This window comes from Helianthus annuus, chromosome 1 (genome assembly GCF_002127325.2).
Source record: "Helianthus annuus cultivar XRQ/B chromosome 1, HanXRQr2.0-SUNRISE, whole genome shotgun sequence".
NCBI classification, from domain to species: domain Eukaryota; kingdom Viridiplantae; phylum Streptophyta; class Magnoliopsida; order Asterales; family Asteraceae; genus Helianthus; species Helianthus annuus.
In genome coordinates, this window is record NC_035433.2 from 136,040,971 (window position 1) to 136,063,653 (window position 22,683).

At 38.6% G+C, this 22,683-nt stretch overlaps 1 protein-coding gene across 1 annotated transcript in view; it reads right to left on the reverse strand.

Annotated features, from left to right (window-relative positions):
- Positions 1-22,683, reverse strand: part of LOC110879815 (glutamate receptor 3.2-like) — a 70,641-nt gene that overhangs the window by 10,180 nt on the left and 37,778 nt on the right. The window contains exons 3-4 of the mRNA XM_022128355.2: positions 3,315-4,654; positions 2,961-3,238 (exon numbers count right to left, since the gene is read on the reverse strand). Of these exons, the coding sequence (XP_021984047.2) occupies positions 2,961-3,238; positions 3,315-4,654 (1,618 nt within the window). The remainder of the gene's footprint in view (positions 1-2,960; positions 3,239-3,314; positions 4,655-22,683) is intronic.

The following is a 22,683-nucleotide window of genomic DNA, read 5'->3' on the forward strand; positions in this document are numbered from 1 at the left end:
AATGTTGAAGCCGTTGAAGAAAGTGCTGCGGCAAGGATGTTTTTCGAGAGTGACAATGCAATAGTTTCACCAGTGGTTCGTCCAATTCTTGTCAATCAAGAACCATCTTCGGTGAACAATAATACTCTCGACAATGAGGATTTTCACGATGCTGCTGAATTGAACGAATCTTCAGAGGATGATGAATTTCTAGATGCAGATCAAGAAGCTCCGACAACAGCAGTTCATGGTACTTCAGAGGGTACTCCTCCAGTGGATACCCATAGAACAGCTGAAGCAACTGCATCATCCTCTTCGTCAATTCCGGGCATTGATTTAGTTGTTGATCTCAATCTCAACAACCTGGGTATAAATATTCCAGTTCCAGATAATCCAGAAACAAGGATTCATAATACCCATCCTCAACAAAACATCATCGGAAATGTGCAAAGTTGCATTCAAACACGAAACATGTTGCGAAACAACAACAATGCAGGCTTGTAGGCGGCTATTCGAGAATCCAGGCAACAAAACGATTGGTCTTTCGCGTGTTATGTTTCACAGGAAGAGCCAAGAACTTGGAAAGAAGCCTTGAAAGATAACTCTTGGGTTGAAGCAATGCAGGAAGAGCTGCAACAATTCCAGAAGCTGGGTGTCTGGAAACTCGTAGAGAAACCTGCTGGATACAAGAAGATTGGTACCCGTTGGGTGTTTAAATGCAAAAAGGATGACCGCGGAGTTGTTATCCGAAACAAAGCACGTTTAGTCGTTCAAGGTTTTCGTCAGATTGAAGGGATCGACTACAACGAAGTCTATGCACCTGTTGCACGTCTCGAAGCAATTCGAATCTGTCTAGCCTATGCGTCCTTCAAAGGATTCAAGGTTTATCAGATGGACGTGAAAAGTGCATTTTTACATGGTGTGGTCGAAGAAGAGGTATACGTCGAACAGCCTCCAGGTTTTGAAGATCCTATCCATCCCGATCGGGTTTGGTTGCTCAACAAAGCTCTCTATGGTCTTCATCAAGCACCGCGAGCTTGGTATGCAACCTTATCTCACTATCTGCTGGAGAACGGTTTTCGAAGAGGTCTTATCGACTGTACTCTTTTCATCAAAGAACAAGATAGAGATCTTCTTCTGGTACAGGTATATGTTGATGATATTATTTTTGGTTCTACTAATGATGTCTTGTGTAGGAATTTCGAGCGCATTATGTAGGATAAATTCGAGATGAGTGCTATGGGGGAAATGACTTTCTTCTTGGGCCTACAAGTGCAACAAACTGAGTCTGGGATATTCATCCATCAGACTAAATATGTTGGCGACATCTTGAGCCGGTTCCAGATTCTGATGCAACGCCCATTGGTATGATTCTCTTACCCTCGAAACTCGCAAAAAGAATGTCTGTATATATTTATTTACTGCTTTCAGTCTTTACATTTGAAATATTCAAAAATACCAAAAAGATTTTATTTCTACTTTATTTTCGATCGTACGATGTTGGAGCTCGAGTCTTCGTTGCCTGAAACCTGACTGAAAACCGAACTGACTAAATCTTCATAAACGGTCGAAATTTGCATGTTTTGAAAGTGAAAGACTAAAATTGACAAATTTATTAAACTTTCAAATTGTCGGACGGTGTTTGATTGTGACATGGTCATACGTGTGTCATTTGTTTATGTTAACTATACTCCAAGCAGTTGTTCTCATTACGCGTTTAGATTTCTTGCATGTGCAGATTCTAAAGGCAAGGAGAACATAGTCGATGACAAGCTTCGGAATGAAGACACGACGTGAAGGCACTCAAAAGATGAAGATGATCGAGTTGCCGCTGACCATCATCAACACCACAAGGATCTTAAGCTTTGAAGATCAAGTCATTCACGAGCATAACTCAAGGGGGAGTTTATGTTAAGGGGGAGTTTGTCAACACACTTCCTACATGATACGGGTAGTTTGTTGATACACTCTCTACTTTCAAGACGTGAAGACTTTAAAGATCCTCCGACATTGAAGACTTGAAAGGACATCAGAGTTTTGAAGACATGAAGATCAAAGATGATCAAGATCGAGACAAATCTGCAAACATCGAAGATCGAGACAAAGCTACAGCCAAGGGGGAGTTTGTTGGTGCACTTGTGTCTGTACTTTGTCTGTATTCAGTCACGATGTAAACGATGTCCTTAGTAGTCATGTAAGTTTGACCAAGTCAACCGTCCTCCTGGTTTGACTTGGCAAAACAGTTTGTATATGGTTGTCTATGTCGAAGGATAAGGCATCGAAGGATAGTGTAAATCCTACGATGACCACGAAAGATATGCTTCGATGGAAACTAATAGACCTCGAAGGATACACCATCCTTCGAGGTGCTTGTGAATCCTTCGATGGCTTTGACATCGATAGATGATCCTTCGACCATCTATCGGATCCTTCGGTCAAGACAACCTATGCTGGGTGTATATATACCCATGCAATGTGTGTTCATTAGTTAGAGACACAAGTGACAGAAAGATACACTCGAGAGATTGAGAGCATTCTGTCCAGGAACACACACACACATTAGAGGGTTTGCAAAACTGATTTGTAAACATTGTGCTTGTAACCGGGACCTTTCATTCGCATTAATACAAGTGGTGTTAATCGGTGAATCTTGTGTGTTTGTGTTTGTGCTTGTTTCATCCCGGTTTGCTCACTAGCTTGGATTCCGCACTTGCTAGTGTGTTAGTATAACAAGGTTAAGGTTGAATCTCATCCTCTGAGAGGGACCTACATTAGGAAACGTCCCCGACGAGTACCCATGGCATTTCCGTCCCCGACAAGTACCCGAGACGGGTACGACCACATAAATGTTGTCCCCGTGCTACATAGTTCGTTACCCACCCGCTTTGCCTGGCTTAGTTCCAACCCAAACTGATTTCCCTGGGCCACCGACTTTGGCACCTCAAAAGAAAACATACAATATCAAGATCTATGCTACTCACCAGAAGATGGTGACTAATTGTTTCTTTGGTGGGCCCCTAAATTCGTCGTTCCACCCGTGTTCCAGTATCCACACAACAATTCCAACCATGACAAAGAAAACCGTGGTGACGATCCACAGTTGTGGAGTAAACGGATGCAAGAAAACCCAAGCACTCGAGTCTAGTTTCTTTATAGGAACCACTACAACTAAACCCGATTCTATATATGGCTGTGTGAAGTCAACCACCTTTGTACGGTTAGTGATGATTGAAATATCACCAACAGCAACATCAAACACCTGCATAAATTGGAAATATCGTATTTAGAATTTAGAAATATCATAAAATGCAAATATCGCATGAAACTTTACTTACGTTGTGTGCAACTTTATTTACAAGCTCGGTGTAGCTGTGGTTCGTGTGACCATCCCCAAATACGACAAACTCATAAGGAACTGGATATGGAATCAACTTTCGTGCAGCAAGAAAAACATCTATGCTAAAGCCATGAATTTCATTTGAAGCGCTGACCTGTATACCAACTTCTTTAAAACCAGCACTGACTGGAACGCCAATCCTTAATGGTTTCCCATTATTTGAAAATTCCCATCCACGGGGCTTTTCTGTTGTGTTCCCAGGCCATACCACACTTCTTAAATCTTGATTAGAAGAACGGTTTGATCGTTTTGCATAAAGAGTCTCTGGAGGCTGAACCGATAGCCCAGAGTGGTTCGACCAGTATCCAAGAAGCCAACTCTGGCCCCCAACCATATTAATTATATCAAAAGAAGGGTGGATCACAGACCGGTCAGGATTAAACCCAACCAGGCCGGTGAGACCACTCATATTTGTTTGCAATAAGTTTGTAAGCAGTTGTTTTCCTCCATCAAAAATACTAAGTCCTCCAAGATTCAAACTTTTTGTTCCCTTTAAACCAGTTAGAGGAGAATAATTAGAGAAAGAAACTTTTCTGCCTTTATTAAAAAACTTGTCAAGGGCGCGTGCAATCATCCAAACTGTATCGTAAGCATATAAACCATACGAGGTCAATCCGATCGACCCATTACTCAAATTCTTCCACCGTCTTTCAAAATCCCGTTTTTTATTAGAATCTGGTATGTGGGGCCGAAGTGTGAGAACCCCTTGTAAAACAGATGCATTTTTAGAAGAATTACCAGCAGAATCCAAAACAGTTGCTAGCCAAGTGGTTGCAATCCAAATATATCCTTTCTTCATCATGCCAAGCCTTTTAGCAGTTTCAAAAACAGAAAGGCCCGTTGGAGAGTAAGTATGTACAACAATAACACGGGGTTCCATTGATCGAACGTTGACCAACACATTATGAATATCTTGTGGAGTTAATGAAGAGTCGGGTGGCAATGGTGCTTTGTAAGAAAGCTTACAACGTTTCTCCCATAGTTGATCACCTAATGTGTATATACTGTTCCTAAATTGTTCATCATCTGTGTATATGGCAGTTACTTCTCGATAACTGAAATAACTTATAATTTCAGAAATGGCGGTCATCAGATAAAGATCGTTCGGGGCTGTTTGGATGAAATAAGGGTATTGAAGAGGTGAAAGTGAGGGGTCTAATGCTGTGAAGGATAAAAAAGGGACATGGAGTTCACTTGCAACATTTGAAAGTGCATGAGCCATCATAGAACCGTATGGACCAATGACAGCCACGATATCAGCATTCATGTACTTCAATGCTGAAAAAATAACAATTATAAAACCAATAAAGAACTAGATATTGTTGGCCCGAAATGGATCTTGATCTCTAGAACGAGCGTGATTAACAAACTTGAATAACAATAACTTGAATGTAATAACCGAATGAATGTATGTACAATCGAATTGAGAGTAGTGATTACAAATGAAACTATTCTATCTTATTTATAGTTTTCTACGGGTACGAGTGAAGGGTTGTGTCTCTTCGTGAAAAGTCACGTCTCTTGGATGTGTGGTTGTGAGCAATCCTTGAAGAGGTGTGTTGTTTCTTGTCCGTACAAATCCAACCGGTGCGTCTCCTTTCTTTTTGCCTTGTACCGATCGGAATCAATGTGAGGGAGGGACACACCCTTTCGGTAAAGGCTGGTGGTTTCCATCTTTCAACTTGACAACATTGGTCCTCGTAGTTTATAACCGCTATGTAATATATATTCTAACTAAGTGTGATGTTAAGAGATTAACCGGGTTTTCATTCACCCCCCTAATCTCGAACATCCATAAGTTGCTTCAAATCTTGAATCCCGAGCAGTTCCCTCATTGTAGCAAACTTGATCCTTGCTAGTGCCTTTGTTAGTATATCTGCTCGTTGTAGTTCTCCACTTATGTGTTCCATAGTGATATCTTCGTTTTCCACACATTCTCTTATGAAGTGATAACGTGTGTAAATGTGCTTGCTTCTTCCATGAAAGACTGGATTTCTCATGAGTGCTATTGCTGAAACATTATCTACTCTGAGTGTTATCTTCTCTTCCTTCCAGCCTGTAATTTCACTTAACAATCTTTTAAGCCATAGTGCTTGGCATGCTGCTGCAGTGGCTGCCATGAATTCTGATTCACATGATGATAGTGCCACTGTCTGTTGCTTCTGTGTACACCAGGTTATAGGTGATTCTCCGAAGTAGAATACCAGACCAGTTGTTCCTTTTCCTTTGTCTGTATTAACTCCAAAACTACTATCACTATAACCTGTGATCTTACATCCTCCTTGCTTTTTGTAGATGATTCCATGCTCTTTAGTTCCTTTGATGTAACGTAGTATTTGCTTTACTGCTTTCAAGTGTTGTTCATTTGGTTCTTGCATGAATCTACTAAGTAGACTGACTGGGTAACATAGATCTGGCTTTGTATGCAATAAGTACCTGAGAGAACCTATCAGGCTTCTGTAATGTGTTGCATCTACTAGATCTCCTTCTTCAGTCTTTGTCAATTGAGTTCCTGGAGTCATGGGAGTCTTTGTGTCATTGCAGGATAACATATCAGCGTCTTTGAGTATCTTGTTGATATATCCTGTCTGCTTGATGCCTATCTCACCCCCTGTTTGAATTACTTCTATTCCCAGATAGTATGCTAGCAATCCTAGATCGCTCATATCAAATTTATTCATCATCTGAGATTTGAAGATGTCTATCTCCTTCTTTGATGTTCCAGTTACTATCAAGTCATCAACGTAGACTCCAACTATTAGCGTAGAAGCTTTACTTGTTCTTGTATAGATTGCGTTCTCTAAAGTGCACTTCTTGAAGTTAAGTGACTTTAGGGTTTGATCTAACTTCGTATTCCAAGCTCTTGGTGCTTGTCTCAATCCATACAGTGCTTTTGATAGTCTGTAAACCTTTCCTGCATTTCCTGGCTTTATAAATCCTTCTGGTTGTGATACACAGACTTCCTCCTTGAGGTCTCCGTGCAAGAATGCAGATTTCACATCTAGATGATGTACCTCCCAACCTTGATATGCTGCTAAAGCCAACATTAGTCGTACTGTTTCCATGCGTGCTACTGGTGCAAAGACTTCGTCAAAGTCTATTCCGTGTTGCTGAACATATCCTTTTGCAACCAGCCTTGCCTTGTGTCTTACAATGTTTCCGCTTGCATCTTTCTTAGTCTTGAATACTCACTTTAATCCTATTGCCTTGTGATCACTTGGCAACTCCGTCAAATTCCAAGTGTTATTCTTGTTTATTGAGTCTAACACAGCCTTCATTGCTTCAATCCATTTTCTGTCACTAGATGCTTCCTTGTAATTCCTTGGTTCTTCTTCAGCGAGTAATAATTCATGTGGATCTACTTGAATTTCTTCTGTCTCTTCATACAAGTCTTCGAGACTTCTTAGTCTTACTGGAGTGTCACTAATACTCTCTGTTGTACTTTCAGAGGTAGATGGACCTCCACTTGATAAACTGCTTGAACTTCCTGCTGAGTTCTGATTGTACGAATGTGCTGGCGGGGTTACATAGGAGTCTTGTTCTTCTGTCTGATCTATTTCTGAATTATCATGATGTGGCCCGCTACTTCCAGGACTACTTGGTTCATTTTCTTCTAATTCTGGTGGTATGTCATCTTCTTGAATGACAAAGTTTGTCCATTCGGGATTCCTTCAATCTACCCTTTCCATATAACTATTCCAGTTCCATGGTTGACCTTCCATGAACTTTACATCTCTACTGACACATATCTTGTTCTTTGACGGATCATATAGTCTGTATACCTTTGATCCTTCTTTTATTCCAAGGTAAACCATAGGTGCACTTCTATCATCTAACTTCTTTTGTTGAAGTGGTAGTACCTTAGCATAAGCCGTGCAGCCAAAGACCTTCAAGTGTTCCAGATTTGGCTTCCTTCCTTTCAATGCTTCATATGGTGTCTTGTTCACCAGGGCTTTTGTTGTAACCCTGTTTAGTACGTATATCGTGTGTCGTATTGCTTCACCCCAAAAGTTCTGTGGCATGTTCATTGCCTTTAGCATACTGCGAGTAGTGGATAACATTGTCCTGTTTCGCCTTTCTACTACTCCATTTTGCTGTGGGGAATATGGTGCTGTAAGCTGTCTTGCTATGCCGTTGGTTTTGCAATACTTGTTGAATTCAGCCGATGTGAATTCACCTCCTCTATCTGTCCTTAGCATTTTTAACTTGGTCTGCGCTTCCTTTTCTACCTTTTCTTTGAACTCCTTAAATGTTTCGAGTGCTTGATCCTTGGAAGTTAGTAAATATGCCCACATGTAGCGAGTACAATCGTCTACAAGTAAGAATATATACTTCTTCCCAGCATGTGTTGGTGGAGTTATAGGACCACACAAATCTCCATAGACTAAGTCCAGAGGTTTTAAAGATCTGACCTTTGCCTGATTTGGAAATGGTGCCCTACTATGCTTTCCTAATAAGCATGCGTCACATACTTGACTAGCATGACTTATTTGGGGAACTCCATGTACCAAGTTCTTACGAGTCATTTCCTTAATAGCATCAAAGTGTAAATGGCCTAACCTTGCGTGCCATAACCATGCTATGTCTTCGGTCTTTGATAGTAGGCAGATTGGTTTTCCAGTCTTCAGTTTGACTTTGTACAGCCTGTTTCTCAATCTCTTGACTCGCATTAGTAGCTTTCTATTTCGATCTCGGATAGTAAGTTGATCTCCGTCCATAACCACTTTGCAACCGATTTCGGTAAGTTGTCCGAGGCTCAATATGTTGCTTTTCAGACTTGGAATGTAGTATACTTGTGAAACAAGCTTTTGTTCTTGGTTCAGACATTCCAGTAGTATTGAACCCTTGCCTTTAATTTCTACTTGTGACACGTCACCGAACCATACTTGCCCTGTCACCGTTTCATCTAACTCCTTGAAGTGACTTCGTACTCCTGTCATGTGGTTGCTGGCCCCATTGTCTAAGTACCATAGATTTTCATTTTCTGAGGCGTAACTTGTTGGTTTTATACGTTCCTCGTTTAGCAGAGCCCTTTCTTGAACAACATTTTCTTCTTGTGTTGTCATTAGCAATACGGGTGCTTCGTCTTCCTCGACGAGGTTTGAATGTTCTTGTACTTCGTCTTTCTCAGAACAGTCCTTCTTGAAGTGTCCAAACTTCTGACACTTAAAGCATTGGATCTTACTTAGGTCGGTTCTTGCAAACTTCCTCCAATTTCTAGAATTTCCATTTCTAGGTCTAGATGTAGATTATTCGTTTTTGGGACTTTGCCTATTTCCGTTGTTTCGCCAATTTCCACGTGTTTGGTTAAACCTACCACGTCCGCGGTTTCCAGATTGTCTTCCTCTGGTGTTATCATGGTGTGTGAACATAAGCCTATCTTGGCTTTCTCCTTGATTTTCTTTCTTTAACCTGAGCCGTTCTTCATATGTCTTTAATCTTCCGACTACTTCTTCTAGCGTCATAGTTTCTAGATCGGAGTATTGTTCTATGGAGGCAACGATTTGAGTAAACTTATCCGGTACGCCATTTAGAAGTTTGCGTACTAGAGTCGGTTGACTCAATGTCGTTACTACTTCAGTTGCCCGGGTAACGATACTATTAATCTTTGCGGTAAACGAATCAATAGTGTCGTCATCCTTCATTTGCAACAATTCAAATTCTGATAATAACGTGTGCATACGCGCCTTTTGTACCCGATCAACACCAACGTGTCTAACCTTTAGATTATCCCAAATTTCTTTTGCAGTCTTACAACTTGCAACTTGCAATACAACATCTTCTGGTATTGCTTGAAACAGATATGCAATTGCAGACTTATCTTTCTTAGTGTCTACCGTTGCATTTTCTGCCGGTTCGATCGTTTCCCAGAAACCATTCGCTTCAAGAATTGTCTTGATACGAATAGCCCAAACCGTATAGTTTGTGGGTTTCAGAATCGGACACTGAAACTGGGAAAGAGAATTTCCTTCTTTCTGTATTATTATCGGATTTTGTCCGGATGTTCCTGACATGTCTTCCTGCCGAACAATCTTCACTTCTACTAAACTTTTATTTTCTTGGTTTCAATAGATCTCACAATCCCACGATTACCCGAATCGTGTAATAATCAAACAATCAACAATCTAATTCGCACTAAACCCCGGAATCAAACAAACCCTAGATTCCTAACCAACCCTTCGGTTCAACCGATCACCCTAGAACCGAAAATTAAAAATTCTGAAATGAACTTTGCGAATTGAAAACGAAATTGAAACCTGATCGCGAATTCCCTGCGATGCCTTGCGATTCCCACGCCTAGAGCCTGATGCTCTGATACCAATTTGTTGGCCCGAAATGGATCTTGATCTCCAGAACGAGCGTGATTAACAAACTTGAATAATAATAACTTGAATGTAATAACCGAATGAATGCATGTACAATCGAATTGAGAGTAGTGATTACAAATGAAACTATTCTATCTTATTTATAGTTTTCTACGGGTACGAGTGAAGGGTTGTGTCTCTTCGTGAAAAGTCACATCTCTTGGATGTGTGGTTGTGATCAATCCTTGAAGAGGTGTGTTGTTTCTTGTCCGTACAAATCCAACCGGTGCGTTTCCTTTCTTTTTGCCTTGTACCGATCGCAATCAATGTGAGGGAGGGACACACCCTTTCGGTAAAGGGTGGTGGTTTCCATCTTTCAACTTGACAACATTGGTCCTCGTAGTTTATAACCGCTATGTAATATATATTCTAACTAAGTGTGATGTTAAGAGATTAACCGGGTTTTCAGATATATCTCATATGTATCCTTATCGAGGAACTTGACAAAAATTTCGCAAGAGGGGGGGGGGGGTCGGGGGTTTGAAGAAAGGAAAATAATTGGGGCTAATCACGAGAATAGCCAAGTTTTGGTCAAAATTTCAAAAATAGCCAGTTGACACCCCATAAAATGGGCTTTCGCAAATTTCCACACGGCTCAAGTTAAAATTTAAGAACTTTCCTCACAACCAATCGTCTTTTACCACGTGTGCTGCTGTCCCCTCAGTCTCTCTCTCTCACATCACCCAGTTGTTCCTCTTTCTCTCTCTATCTCGTTTTATATGCACATCTTTCTTCTTTAATGGTGCTCTGCACGTCATTTTCTTCTTCACTTCACCGAGGAGTTACAGCTATCAACAGCAGTAATCGTTTCCGAATCAGCTGAACTTCCTATAACATTATCGAAAAACTCATCGTTCAAAACGACGTCGTCGTCGTGGTTAGGAAAGTCAACAAGCAAGTCATCGATGACAAATTGATTGTTGTTGTACATGACGTCATCGGTTTTCCAGTGAATGTAACTGTATTCGCCGGTGAAGAAATTGGGTTCGTTCATTTTCCGGTGAGGGTTTGCAGAGAGAAAAGTGTGAGAGAATGTGGTTTACGGTGGTGATTGTGGTGGGTGGAGGGTGGTGGTGCTCGGTGAGGGTGGAGGGTGGTGGTGCTCGGTGCAGGGTGGTGGTGGTTTACGGTGGTGGTTGTGGTGGGTGGAGGGTGGTGGTGCTCAGTGAGGGTGGTGGTGCTCAGTGACGGTGGTGGTTGGTTGCAGGGTGGTGGTGCTCGGTGAGGGTGGTGGTGGTGCTCGGTGAAGATGAAGATATGTATATATGTACATATATACAGACATAAGAAAGATGTGTAGTAAAGTAATAACCAAAAGATGTGCAGGTACAGGTGGAGAGAGAGAGAGAGAGACTGAACAGTGAACAGAGGATAAATGTCAAACTTGTCTTGAAATCTTAAAGCATATACAGTTGCCAGTTGCACACGTGTCAAAAGGTGAGTGGCTGCTGAGAAAAACTCTTTTAAGCTGTGTCGGAACTCGTGTAAAGGCTTGTGGAGCCGTTTCAGTTGGCCATTTTTGAAAAGTTGACCATTCAATGGCTATTTTGCTGATTATCCCAAATAATTAGGGGTTAGGGATCCTTTATAATTTTTAAATTTTTGGACGAAAAATCAGAAATTTTACACTTCTAACCGAAACATTTGGGGGGTGGGTGCACCCTCGGGTTTCCACTAAGCTCCTCCCCTGTTATCATAGTTGTTAACAGCAAATAGCAACAAATAGTGACAAGGGAACTATATGCTACATAGAGAATAGTGACCAATAGCGAGCGCTATTTTATAAATAGCGATACACTAGCAAAAAGAATTTTGAAAATTTTTATATGTATATTATATAAAATACCCTGTTATATATATATATATATATATATATATATATATATGCTGTTTTACATGTATTTTTAACAAAAACCTATAACCAACTATTTTATAGCTATATCTAATTGCTATTTACATCAACAATAAAAAATAAAAAGACTTAAAATGTCCGGATAGTCCCTGTGGTTTGGCCTTTTTTCAATTTTAGTTCCCAACTTTCTAAAATTACCTCTATAGTCTCAAGCTTTTTAATTTTCGTTACCGGATAGTCCTTGGCATGGATGAGGGTTAATTTTCTAAGTTAAGTTGGTATAAAATGACTATAATGCCCTTAAGTAAAACAAAATGAATTAATTAAGTATTATATATAATACTAGCCACATGTCTCTCACTCTACTCTCTCCCTTTCTCTCTCTACTCTCTCTGGCTCCTTTGAAAAACCATCACCACAACCACCATCACCTCCACTTCCACACCCGCCATCACCTCTCAGCCACCACTACCATCACTGCCAAAACCAGCACCGCCACCATCATCACCAATGAATCGTCTTCACAACCACCACCATTAATCATGTTCAACATATCTTAAACAAATTAAAACAAGTCGTCAATCCTTCACTTGTAACCAAATTAGAATAACCAAATCAACACCGCGACGGTGGTGGCGGCGATGACGGAGGTGATTGCAGCAGTGGGTCTAGGGTGAGATCGTTGAAAAAGGGGTTGTCGGAAGTTGATGCCGGTGGTGATGATGGTGGTGCTGAGTTTGCAGAAAAAAGTGGCTGGTGGAGGATTCTTCGGTGGGTGGTGGAGGATTATCCGGTGCGTGGTGAGCACCACCAAATCACCATCCCCTTTAATACAGAAGCTTGATTGACGAAAAATAAATGTTGTTAGAAACGTAAGTGCATTAACTTCTAGATCAACGATATTGAGTTTATTGCCGTTGATTCCATGCTTCAGTTATTGTTTTATATTTTTCTAATTTTTTTTTTTTTGGGGTTTTGGTGATGGTATAATAAGTACAGGGAAGAAAACTAGATCTGCCATGAATGGTGTTTTTTGGAGCTTTTGGTTTGTTTTGGAGAAGAAGAGAGGAAGGGGGTGGGGTGGGGTTACGAGGAATGGGTAGTGTGGTTTTAGTTATTTTTTTTTTTATAATAAGTAAGGGTAGTTAAGTAATTTTACATAGATAAAACTGAGAAAACTAACCCCCTATCACGCCAGAAACTATTCGGGAACGAAAATTGAAAACTTGGGGACTATAGAGGTAATTTTAGAAAGTTTGAGACTAAAGGTGAAAAAAGGCTAAATCACAGGGATTATCCGGGCATTTAACTCAAATAAAAAAATAATTGTCGCTATTTACGCTATTAGTCGCTATAATCCAAATAGCGAAACTTCACCAATTCCCTACATAGCACGCTACAACGATCGCTATAGCCGCTATTGACAACTATGATCCTTATAGTAGCTTGTTTAGATGTACATTTTAAGGACTCATGTTAAGGAATTATTACTGAAATAAGGGTTTAGAGGTATCCCATGTTCGGATTTTTATGGCTAACCCTTTTTGTAAGACATGTTGCGTCTTGTTGACTTATTTGACTCGTTTAATTAAAGGGGTCATAAATCATGTTAACTACACTCAACTTTTTTACCTAAAATGATTTGATCAATTGAAAACTAAGATGTATATTTTGTAAGTTCAACCCATTTGCGACCCGTTAAACACATATATTAGGTGGTGTTCAAATTCATCAATTCAAGCCACCAATGACTAACCCAATACGATTGCCACCCAAGTAAAACTAAAAAGCTTTTAAGGAAGTAGCATAAAAAATTAAGGGTAAAACAAAATTACATGAACTAAAAAAACATTACCACCAGCAATACCGAGAAAGCCACTGTGGTTCGCATCATGAATGGAAAGACTCAATCTTTTTCCAGGCAAAACGTTGGGATCGGAGTTAACATCATCCACAGCTGCCTTCATGGCAATGGTTGAGACCTTCCCATTGACGGTATCCACGTTCATAATGGCTCCAATGTTCACCGTATCCCTCTTCTTCGAAAACGAGAACACATGAACTGAGAATACTAACACAAAAGTTAACATCACTAAACCCCTCATAGCAAAATGGCGTTAGATTAATACCCATCAGAAAGCGGTATTAAATAAACACTGATGAGGAAAAGAATTGTTGAATTAATGAATATAAAACACAATTAAAGCAACAAAAATAGTAAAAAGCAGAAACCCATTAAGCAAAATTAGCATCTTTGATTAGAGCATCTCCAATAAGGGGCATTTTTTCTCATTCTTTAGGGTGTCTAGTTGGCACATGCCCAACCAATCATATTCTTTCTCTCACTTGCCCCTCTCACAAACACATTTTTTCTCTCTCTCCTCTCTTCTCTCTCCTCTCTTCTCACTACACTCACATAACTCACACTCATCCATTTTTTCTCATTTTTCCTCACAAACATTTTCACATCCTCTCTCCTCCACCTCACACCCTCTCTCCTCCACATCACTTTCTCTCTCCCTAAAAACACCTAAATAGTGCCTTATTGGAGATGTTCTTAGGAAGTTATCTAAAAAGAGTATGTACGGAATACGGATGATTGGATTTTGGATGTCACTTACTTCATCGATTAATATTCTGCCAGTGGCAAATGATTGGACGAAGATGAATGGAGGTTTTTTTTTCATGAAAGGTAAACTTCATTAGAACGAAACGCCGACCCAAGCTGGGCCGACAAACAACAACAAACTACTAGATTACATATTTACAAAGGAACACCACTCCTTCCAATCAATCCCTTTATGCTTCGATCTATTGGAAAACCAAAGGAAACTCAAAGCCTTAATTTCGCTAAGCACACTATCTATTTTAACCTGGATATTCGAAAATTTCTTGTTATTCCTGGCACGCCATAAACTCCAACAAGCAATCATAATGATACCTTGCACAGCTTCCTTCTTCTTATCCGAAGTTCTGAGGTCTTTGTAGAAGGAAAGGAGGTCTTTTAGAGAAAAAGCGAAAATATTAGGAATTTTGCACCAAGAGCTAATACCGAGCCAAACATTCGAAGCAACATAACAAGCAATGAACAAGTGCTCGGCATTTTCCTCTTCCGAGCTACTACACAACGGACATCCTGAATCTCCGATGTTAACATTCCTTTTTTTTAAAGCTTCCGCCGTAGGGAGTCGATCCATCTCCATCCTCCAAGCATGGATATTAACCTTGGCCGGAATCCATTTGCACCAATCCAACACGAAACTATTTTCCTGCACAGCTTCTTCTTTCAACAAGTTCTTTACCGCCTTCATAGAGAACAAACCAGCTGCATCCGAAATCCATTTCCACCGATCCGAATCCACCGCATGTGGACATTATTTAACTGAGATAACAACAAATCAAAACTGGACTGCATACCCGCATCGGAAATATCCGATTTCAAGCACCAGTTAAAAGTAATGTCGCTGCCATGCTTCTTGATCCTCTCGGCCACCGAGCACTTTTTATCGACTTCCAATCTAAAAAGGTCAGGGTATATAGTCTTGAGCGGTTCATGATGATGGTGAATTGTCATCTTCACTTGCACAGAGGGTTTAACTGTTTAAGAGCACAGGGTTTTGACTTCTTGACTTTTGGATTTTCCTTTTAACACCAAGGTAACCTACTAACTAAAAAATATAAATTGTTTCAATATAATAAATAAACTAGGACAGCTAGGGCCCAATTTTTTATCTTGCTAATGGCTCAATTTCTTTTCTTTTAAGATTTTCGAAGACAGCTAAAAAAAACTATTAAGTAAATTTTAAGAAACTAGATATAGGACCCGTGGTTTGCAGGTAAATGTAAAATGGTAAACCAAACACCTGTTGAGCGTCTTAACGCGCAAAAATTAGACTGAAATGTTAAAAATAGAATAGAATAATAAGCCGATTTAGGACCCGCGCGTTGCGATGGCCCAGTTAAACGGACAAAAAATATACGTAAAAACGTTGAACCACACACACATGTTGTAGTGTGTTAACGCATAAAATTTAGACCGAAAGGTAAAACGAAAAATTTGTGAAAGAGGAAAAGTAGAGACCAGAGTTGAAAGTGGAAAAGTGTTGGATTAAAAATGAAAAATATTTTGTGATAAATTTGTAAAAGATTAAAATTATAAGGGTTTAAAGTAAAAACACTGAATAGTAAGAGACGATGAACCACACATACGCGTTACGTGATGTTAACTCATGAAAAATTAAACCAAAACATAACATATAAAAAAGAAAAAATAAGTTGACTTAAAACCCACACGTTACGACATAGCCGTTTAATCATAAAAAAAATTGTATCGGTGACCACTTTTTAAAAGTTAAAAATTATAAGGGTTAAATATGGAAACTTTTGTGACAAGCTTGTAAAGGTTAAAAAGTATAAAGATTAAAAAGAAAAAAGATGAACGAACATTATAACGCACAAACATAAAAGGTTGAAAAGTAAAAGAACTAAAAAAAAATAAAAGGCAGTGATTCAATGAGTGAAGTAGAATTTGCTAAATAATATATAGTTAATTAATATAAGAATAAATGAGTGGAGTAGAATTTACTAAATAATATACAGTTAATATAGGAATAACTTTGAATAATAGTAACCAAGTTTTCAATATATTCTATTAAAATAATATATAGTTAATATAAGGATAACCTTGCAATTGTAAACAAATTTTGAATATATTCCATTAAAATCACTCTAAGTTTGATTAAAAAAAACTATACTTTACTTTTTTTTACCAAAAATAAAATACTAAATTTTACTCTTTTTACCTGATATATGATACTAAATTTTATTATAATGAACTATTTCAAATAAAAAGTTCTTCATTGTCGCAGCCTCCGACCCCTACCCTGGGAGCGGGTGTCGCGAGATCCAGATCAGTGGTATCGGTGTTTATTAATTTGGCAGCGGAAATAAGATATCAGAACCGTAGTTAGGAAATATTTTTATCAGAGTAAAACACCAAACTTTTTATTACAAATCATTGGGATAAAACCCAAGTTCATTTGACAGTACATTTGTAGGTAGGGGTGAGCAAATTAACCACCATAACCGATAACCGATAACCGAACCATAACCGACATTACCGAACCACTAATATAACCAATGGTTATGGTTATGAAACTTTGTATAACCGCTCAATCGGTTATGGTTATGGTTATGGTTATGGTTATGAAGCTTTGGTTAACCAATATAACTGAAACCGAACCGAACTTGTAACGTTAACTTTATATAATGGATTTGTGTTTTACAAAACCATATAGAGGGTTTTTTCTAAGATAAAAGTATGTTAGTAACAAAATGATCTTGATGTAGATGCCATTTATTTTGATAAAGAACTAAGGTGTTATGGCCATAATTTTTTTCTTTGTTTGAGAATTACCTTATTAAAAAGAATCCCAAATCGGTAGTTTAACCAAAAAGTTTAGTCTCTGTTATCTTACAAAATAGGCTCAAGCTAAGTTCAAATCGTGCGCAACCCTATTTATTTCAAACCTTGCTTGGTTACTTAACTGAAAATAACCAAAACCGAACCATAACCGATTAACCGTAACCGAAGTTTGGTTATGGTTATGGTTACCAAAACTCCATAACCGAACTAGCGGTTATGGTTATGGTTAATAGTAAAACCGAACCAAACCGACCCATGCACACCCCTATTTGTAGGGATAAACCCTAATTATTGAAAACAAAAACTTCTTTTTATTTAGGTAACTTTTATAGCCACTTTTTTTTCAAGCCTTCAGTACTCTCCAGCTGGCTTCTATTGGCTTTCACATTGTGTTACCTTAAACGCGTTTTAAAAACAGTTTAGCAAGAAATACTGGCAAGTACATTCCATTTTTTAAAGCATCCGTTGTTTACACATTACAGTATTAAGGGCGATTACAATGTTTATATCTACACAATTACTCGGTCAGTACGTGTCACTCGACGGATCTGTGACTATGGTCATATCACACATTGCATACCCGTGCCCAACTGTGAAGGTTATCAAATATTGTATACAAACCCCATAATACCGGCAGCAATTGTAGAATTACAAAGACTTAATCACTGTAATTGTATTTGAAAACATTTAAGGTTTTGGTAAAACATTTTGACTCACAAAAATGTACTCTCAAATAGTGAGAAAAAGTGAATGTACTTACATTGTAGATTTAGGTGATACTACTATAGCTTCCTGATGATTCTCCTGGTTATTATCTATTTAAATTAAACAATGCACACGTGTTAGTAAAATAACCCAAATCACATTAACCGTACAACCCGAGACAGAATTCCAGTGACTGAGATAGGCAGAGCCTTGACATGCATTATGAAATCCTAAATCAATCGAGTGTAACACGAGACAGAACTCCAACAACTGAGTCAGCAAAGGCTTGACATGCGTTACGGAGCCCTAAATCGATTGTGTGGGGGTAATAGCAGGGTTATAATACTTACAACGAGGCAGGGCTTCGCTTTATAGTGGGTATTATGCCCGGGTATAATGATTGCCTACAGAATATTTGAGAGAGAATTTGATTTCTGAACGAATTGTCAAATGAGCTCATCGATCCTATTTATAGGCCAGATTTAAGGCGGCTCGCGGCCTGCGTAGACCTTAGCTAACTCTCTCGCGGCCCGCGAGAGAGTAGACTAGGGTTTACGGTTGATGGATCATCGAGTATAGCCTTGCCATGTGTCGACACGTGGCGGCTTTTTTTGACCGGCAAGTCACTGGGCCTCGCGCCCCGTGAGAGACCAAGGAGGTCTTGTTCGCGCCCCGTATATGGGGTATATTAGAAACGTTTTAGGGTCACATTAAGGGTTCTATGAGGGTTGTTATATCCTCCCCACCTTGTTTTAGATCTCGTCCTCAAGATCTACTGGAACAGGTGTGGGTATTTCTTCTTCATTTCTAAATCGAGTTCCCAAGTGTATTCTGGTCCTCTCTGGGAATCCCATTTCACTTTGAGCAGAACTAGTCTCTTGTGTTTGAGATTCTTGATCTTTCTATCTTCAATCTGAACGGGTTTCTCGATAAACTTAAGTTTCTCATTTGCCTCTATGTCCTTAAGAGATATCACTAAGGATTCGTCAGCTAAGCACTTTTTGAGATTACATACATAAAACACATCATGTATTCCTGCCATTTCCTCTGGCAGTTGTACCTGATAGGCTACAAGTCCTGTTCTTCTAATAATCTCAAAAGGTCCAACATACCTGGGGCTTAGCTTTCCTCTTTTAACGAATCTGACTACTCCTTTCCATGGAGAAACTTTTAACAATACTTTATCTCCTACTTAAAATTCTAAAGGTTTTCGTCTGTTATCTACATAACTCTTTTAACAATACTCTTTTGACGATAGTGTGAAACGCTTTCGCTATACTATATGCTATTAAACTTGTGTACTCACCTTTACACTCTGTGTATTGACTTTATTTTAACGTATGTGACTGGTGTCTAGGATGCTATGTTTGCTGATCTTTTGTGGAATCAAGATAGGCAGTCTAGAAACTACATCAACTAGAAAATCTAAGTTGTCGGACTTGTTTTGTTCTTGAGACTCCCTGTCTGTAATAATTGTTTGTGGGATATTGTTGATTGGTATGGGACAATTAACCGTTTAAATATTGCCATATAATGGTTGTTATGGATCTCTTGAGCAATCAGGTTCGCCTAGTGTCGCGCCCTGATGTTTTCGCCATCGGTTGGGGTGTGACAGTTGTTATTTTCATTTGATATGGGTTTTTTTATTTAAATTTCACAAGTACAGGGCCTGAAATGTAATTTCTTTTTAAACTTTAACTTTTTAAAAGTTAAGATTTACAAGTAAAACAAATTGTAGAATTATATAAGCTGGGTTAGTATCATATATTTAAATAAATAAATAAATAACCTTTCTTTGCAGTCCACATTTTTTGAAAACTTATATATTTGATGTTTCTTGAAGATATTCGTGTCTGCTAAAATGTGCTTGCTTTCATCTTTTTCACCCCCTTCTTCATCAAATATTAATCCTCATATGAATTAAAAAACAAATTCAACTGTGATCTTTGTTAGAACCATTCTTATTGTGATAGCAGTTATGTTTGTTATATGTGGATTACTCCATTTACTTATGAAGTATTTGATAAAAAGGAAGAGATTATTATCTCCTTCAAATTCCCATTTTCAATCTTCAAGATTTCAAGAAAGTGGTGTTCAAGAAGATGATGCATATGAGAGACAATTGCAACAGCTTTTTAATCTGCATGATTCTGGTTTAGATTAAGGTTTCATTGATGCATTACCAGTTTTTTCTTATGTTGAATTAATGGGATTAATGGAGCTTTTGATTGTGCTGTTTGCTTATGTGAATTTACACAAATGGACAGTTTAAGATTGTTGCCATTATGTAGTAATAATTTTCATATGCATTGTATTGACACTTGGTTGCTTTCAAATTCAACTTGTCCTTTATGTAGAGGAGCACTTTTCACTCCTCGTGTTTCTGTTGAAAACTTGATGGTTTGTTTTAAAGGTTGTAGAGAGAGAAAGCAGAGGGTGATGGTTTTAGGTTTAAAAAGAAATTACATTTCAGGCCCTATACTTGTAAAATTTCAAAAAAGAACCTCAGTAAATGGTTGTTTCTAACCAAGTTAGGTATTTGGATGAAAATAGCAAAAAGTTTCAAACGTGAGGGGCTATTTGGTACAAAAAAGTCATTTGGACGAAAATGGCAAACATGCCAAAACCTCAGAGACGATTTTGGCAATTAACTCTATATAATATAGATTAAAATATATTAAAAACTTATAATATATTAGTTGGTAATTGTCGATGGAGCGATTTACCCTTATAAACTAATAAGTTTCCCCTTTAGTGTATTTAAGGAGATTACTAGAGAAGGTTTAGGGTTAGATTCTCAAAACAATAACATCAAAATTGTCCACTCCCCTCTTTCCATTCACGAGTTCTTCAACCCTAAAGGACTCGGTACTACCATCAAGAACATACACTCTAAACGGAACCAGATCACACTGACTAGCATGTCGAACTCCATGGCTGCATCTGTATCTGGACTATTTGATGGCCTGTCTGCTGTAATAGATATTATTTACATGTTTTCCTTTACATATTAACAGAACTGATCAACATCTTGATTTTAAAGATTCACAAAATAAAAATATAAAAGCACCAACTTGTCTTCCCAAAATCCCTACAAACCTTTAAATCCTAACTCATATCATTTCAAGTTTCAACCTTCTCTCTCTCTTCAAGTGTGGTTCCCTCTACCTAAACGTTATTGAAATTAACTCTCTGAAACTTCCTTTCAAACTCATTACCTTTGAATTTTCGACGCCCCTCCGACCTATCATTCTTGGTCTTCGTCACCAAAGGTTGCCGGTTGTCGTCAAAGTTTGGTCGGTCGTCGAAGGGTCGGAAACATCAGCCAGGGTTTGTTTGGGAGGGTCGAATGGTCCGGTGATATATATAGAGGATGATTGAAAATTGAAAGTAGTTTAAAATATATTTTGATTTTATAAAAATCCATTTAGGGGGTGTTCGGCTAAGCTTTTCAACACCTCCTTATAACTTATTGACTTTTACAAAAAGCTAATAAGGATAAAAAAAATGTTTGGCAAACTCATAAGCACTTTTCAAAATGACTTTTTGCATAGGGAGGAAAAGTTAGTTTTGAAAAGTTAGCAAAGGGTGACTTTTTGAAGCTGCTTATGACTTTTAGTCATTTAATATGAATAAGCTACGACAAACACTTTTTAGAAAACAACTTATTGACTTATTGGTTTTTCCCACCACATAAGCTAATCCAAACATTTTTTTAAAAACTCATTTTCAAAGGGTCATTAATCTATAAGTCTTTTTCACAAAAAGTCTTTTTTGAGTTAAATAAGCTTAGCCAAACAAACCCTTAATATAATCACATAAACATAACATAAGCATTAAAAGAAAAGAAAAACAGTTGTAACCCGGTGACCTGGTAACTATATAACATTATAACATTAAATTAAAGTTTAGTTATTTTAGAGAGACAAAAAAGGTTTGAATAATTTAATTATGAGTTAAATGCCTGGTTGGTCCATGGGGTTTGCAGATATTGCAGATTTGGTCCCAGTGTTTCAATAATTACAAAGTGGTCCCGGTGGTTGTAATTTTTGCACTCAAGTGATTTTTTTCTTTAACTCATGTTTAGTTTCTCAGTTAAATGTGTATGAAATGACTAAATTGCCCCTGAACAATAAAAAAATATAAACCTACATCTTCTTTTTCCTCTCTCTCTCACTTTATAAAACCCACCACCACCACCACCACCTCCACCTCCACCCCTAATCCACCACCACCTTTAATCCACCACCTCCACCATCACCTTCAACCCACCACCACCTCCACCTTCAATCCACCTCATTCACCGTCACCGTCACCTTCAACCGAAATCAGAACATTGACCAAAAAACACATCGTCAACAAATTGAGGAATAATAATATAAAAAAGGAGAAACGTGACTGCTCATCAACATCTTTTTATATAAAAGAAAGGTAACTAAAATTTAACACCCACCATATTCTTGATTGAAATCAAGTTGACTATGGCGATGGCGAATTTGTTCAGGCAAAAGGCGACGAGTGACAACGGGACAATGGGCAATCCCATTTCACCCGCTTTGGGCTACATTCATGCGGGCCCAACAAGACATAAGCCCAAGCAAAAGTTTGCCTTGCCCATTAAGGATCCCCTCCTGAGAAATGTGCGGGAAACTAGAATCAGAAAATGTAGGCCACGATTAATGACGATTAATGACAAATAAGAAGAGTATCTTGGCTGCCATCGTACTTCTCCAGCCGGAACATTAAATGAAGCTGCTAATCTAACCGTTAGGGGTCAGACACGTGTTTGAGCCCCTCGAAGACTTCCTAGATCCGTCGGATCATCTTAACAAAATATCTCACATGGGAGATAAGGACTCGAGGTTATATAAGAGCCGAAGAAGACGATCACAGGGCAGATTGAAGGTATCACATTAAAAGCTCCCTCATTTACTTCTTCCTCATTTATTCCGACCAATAT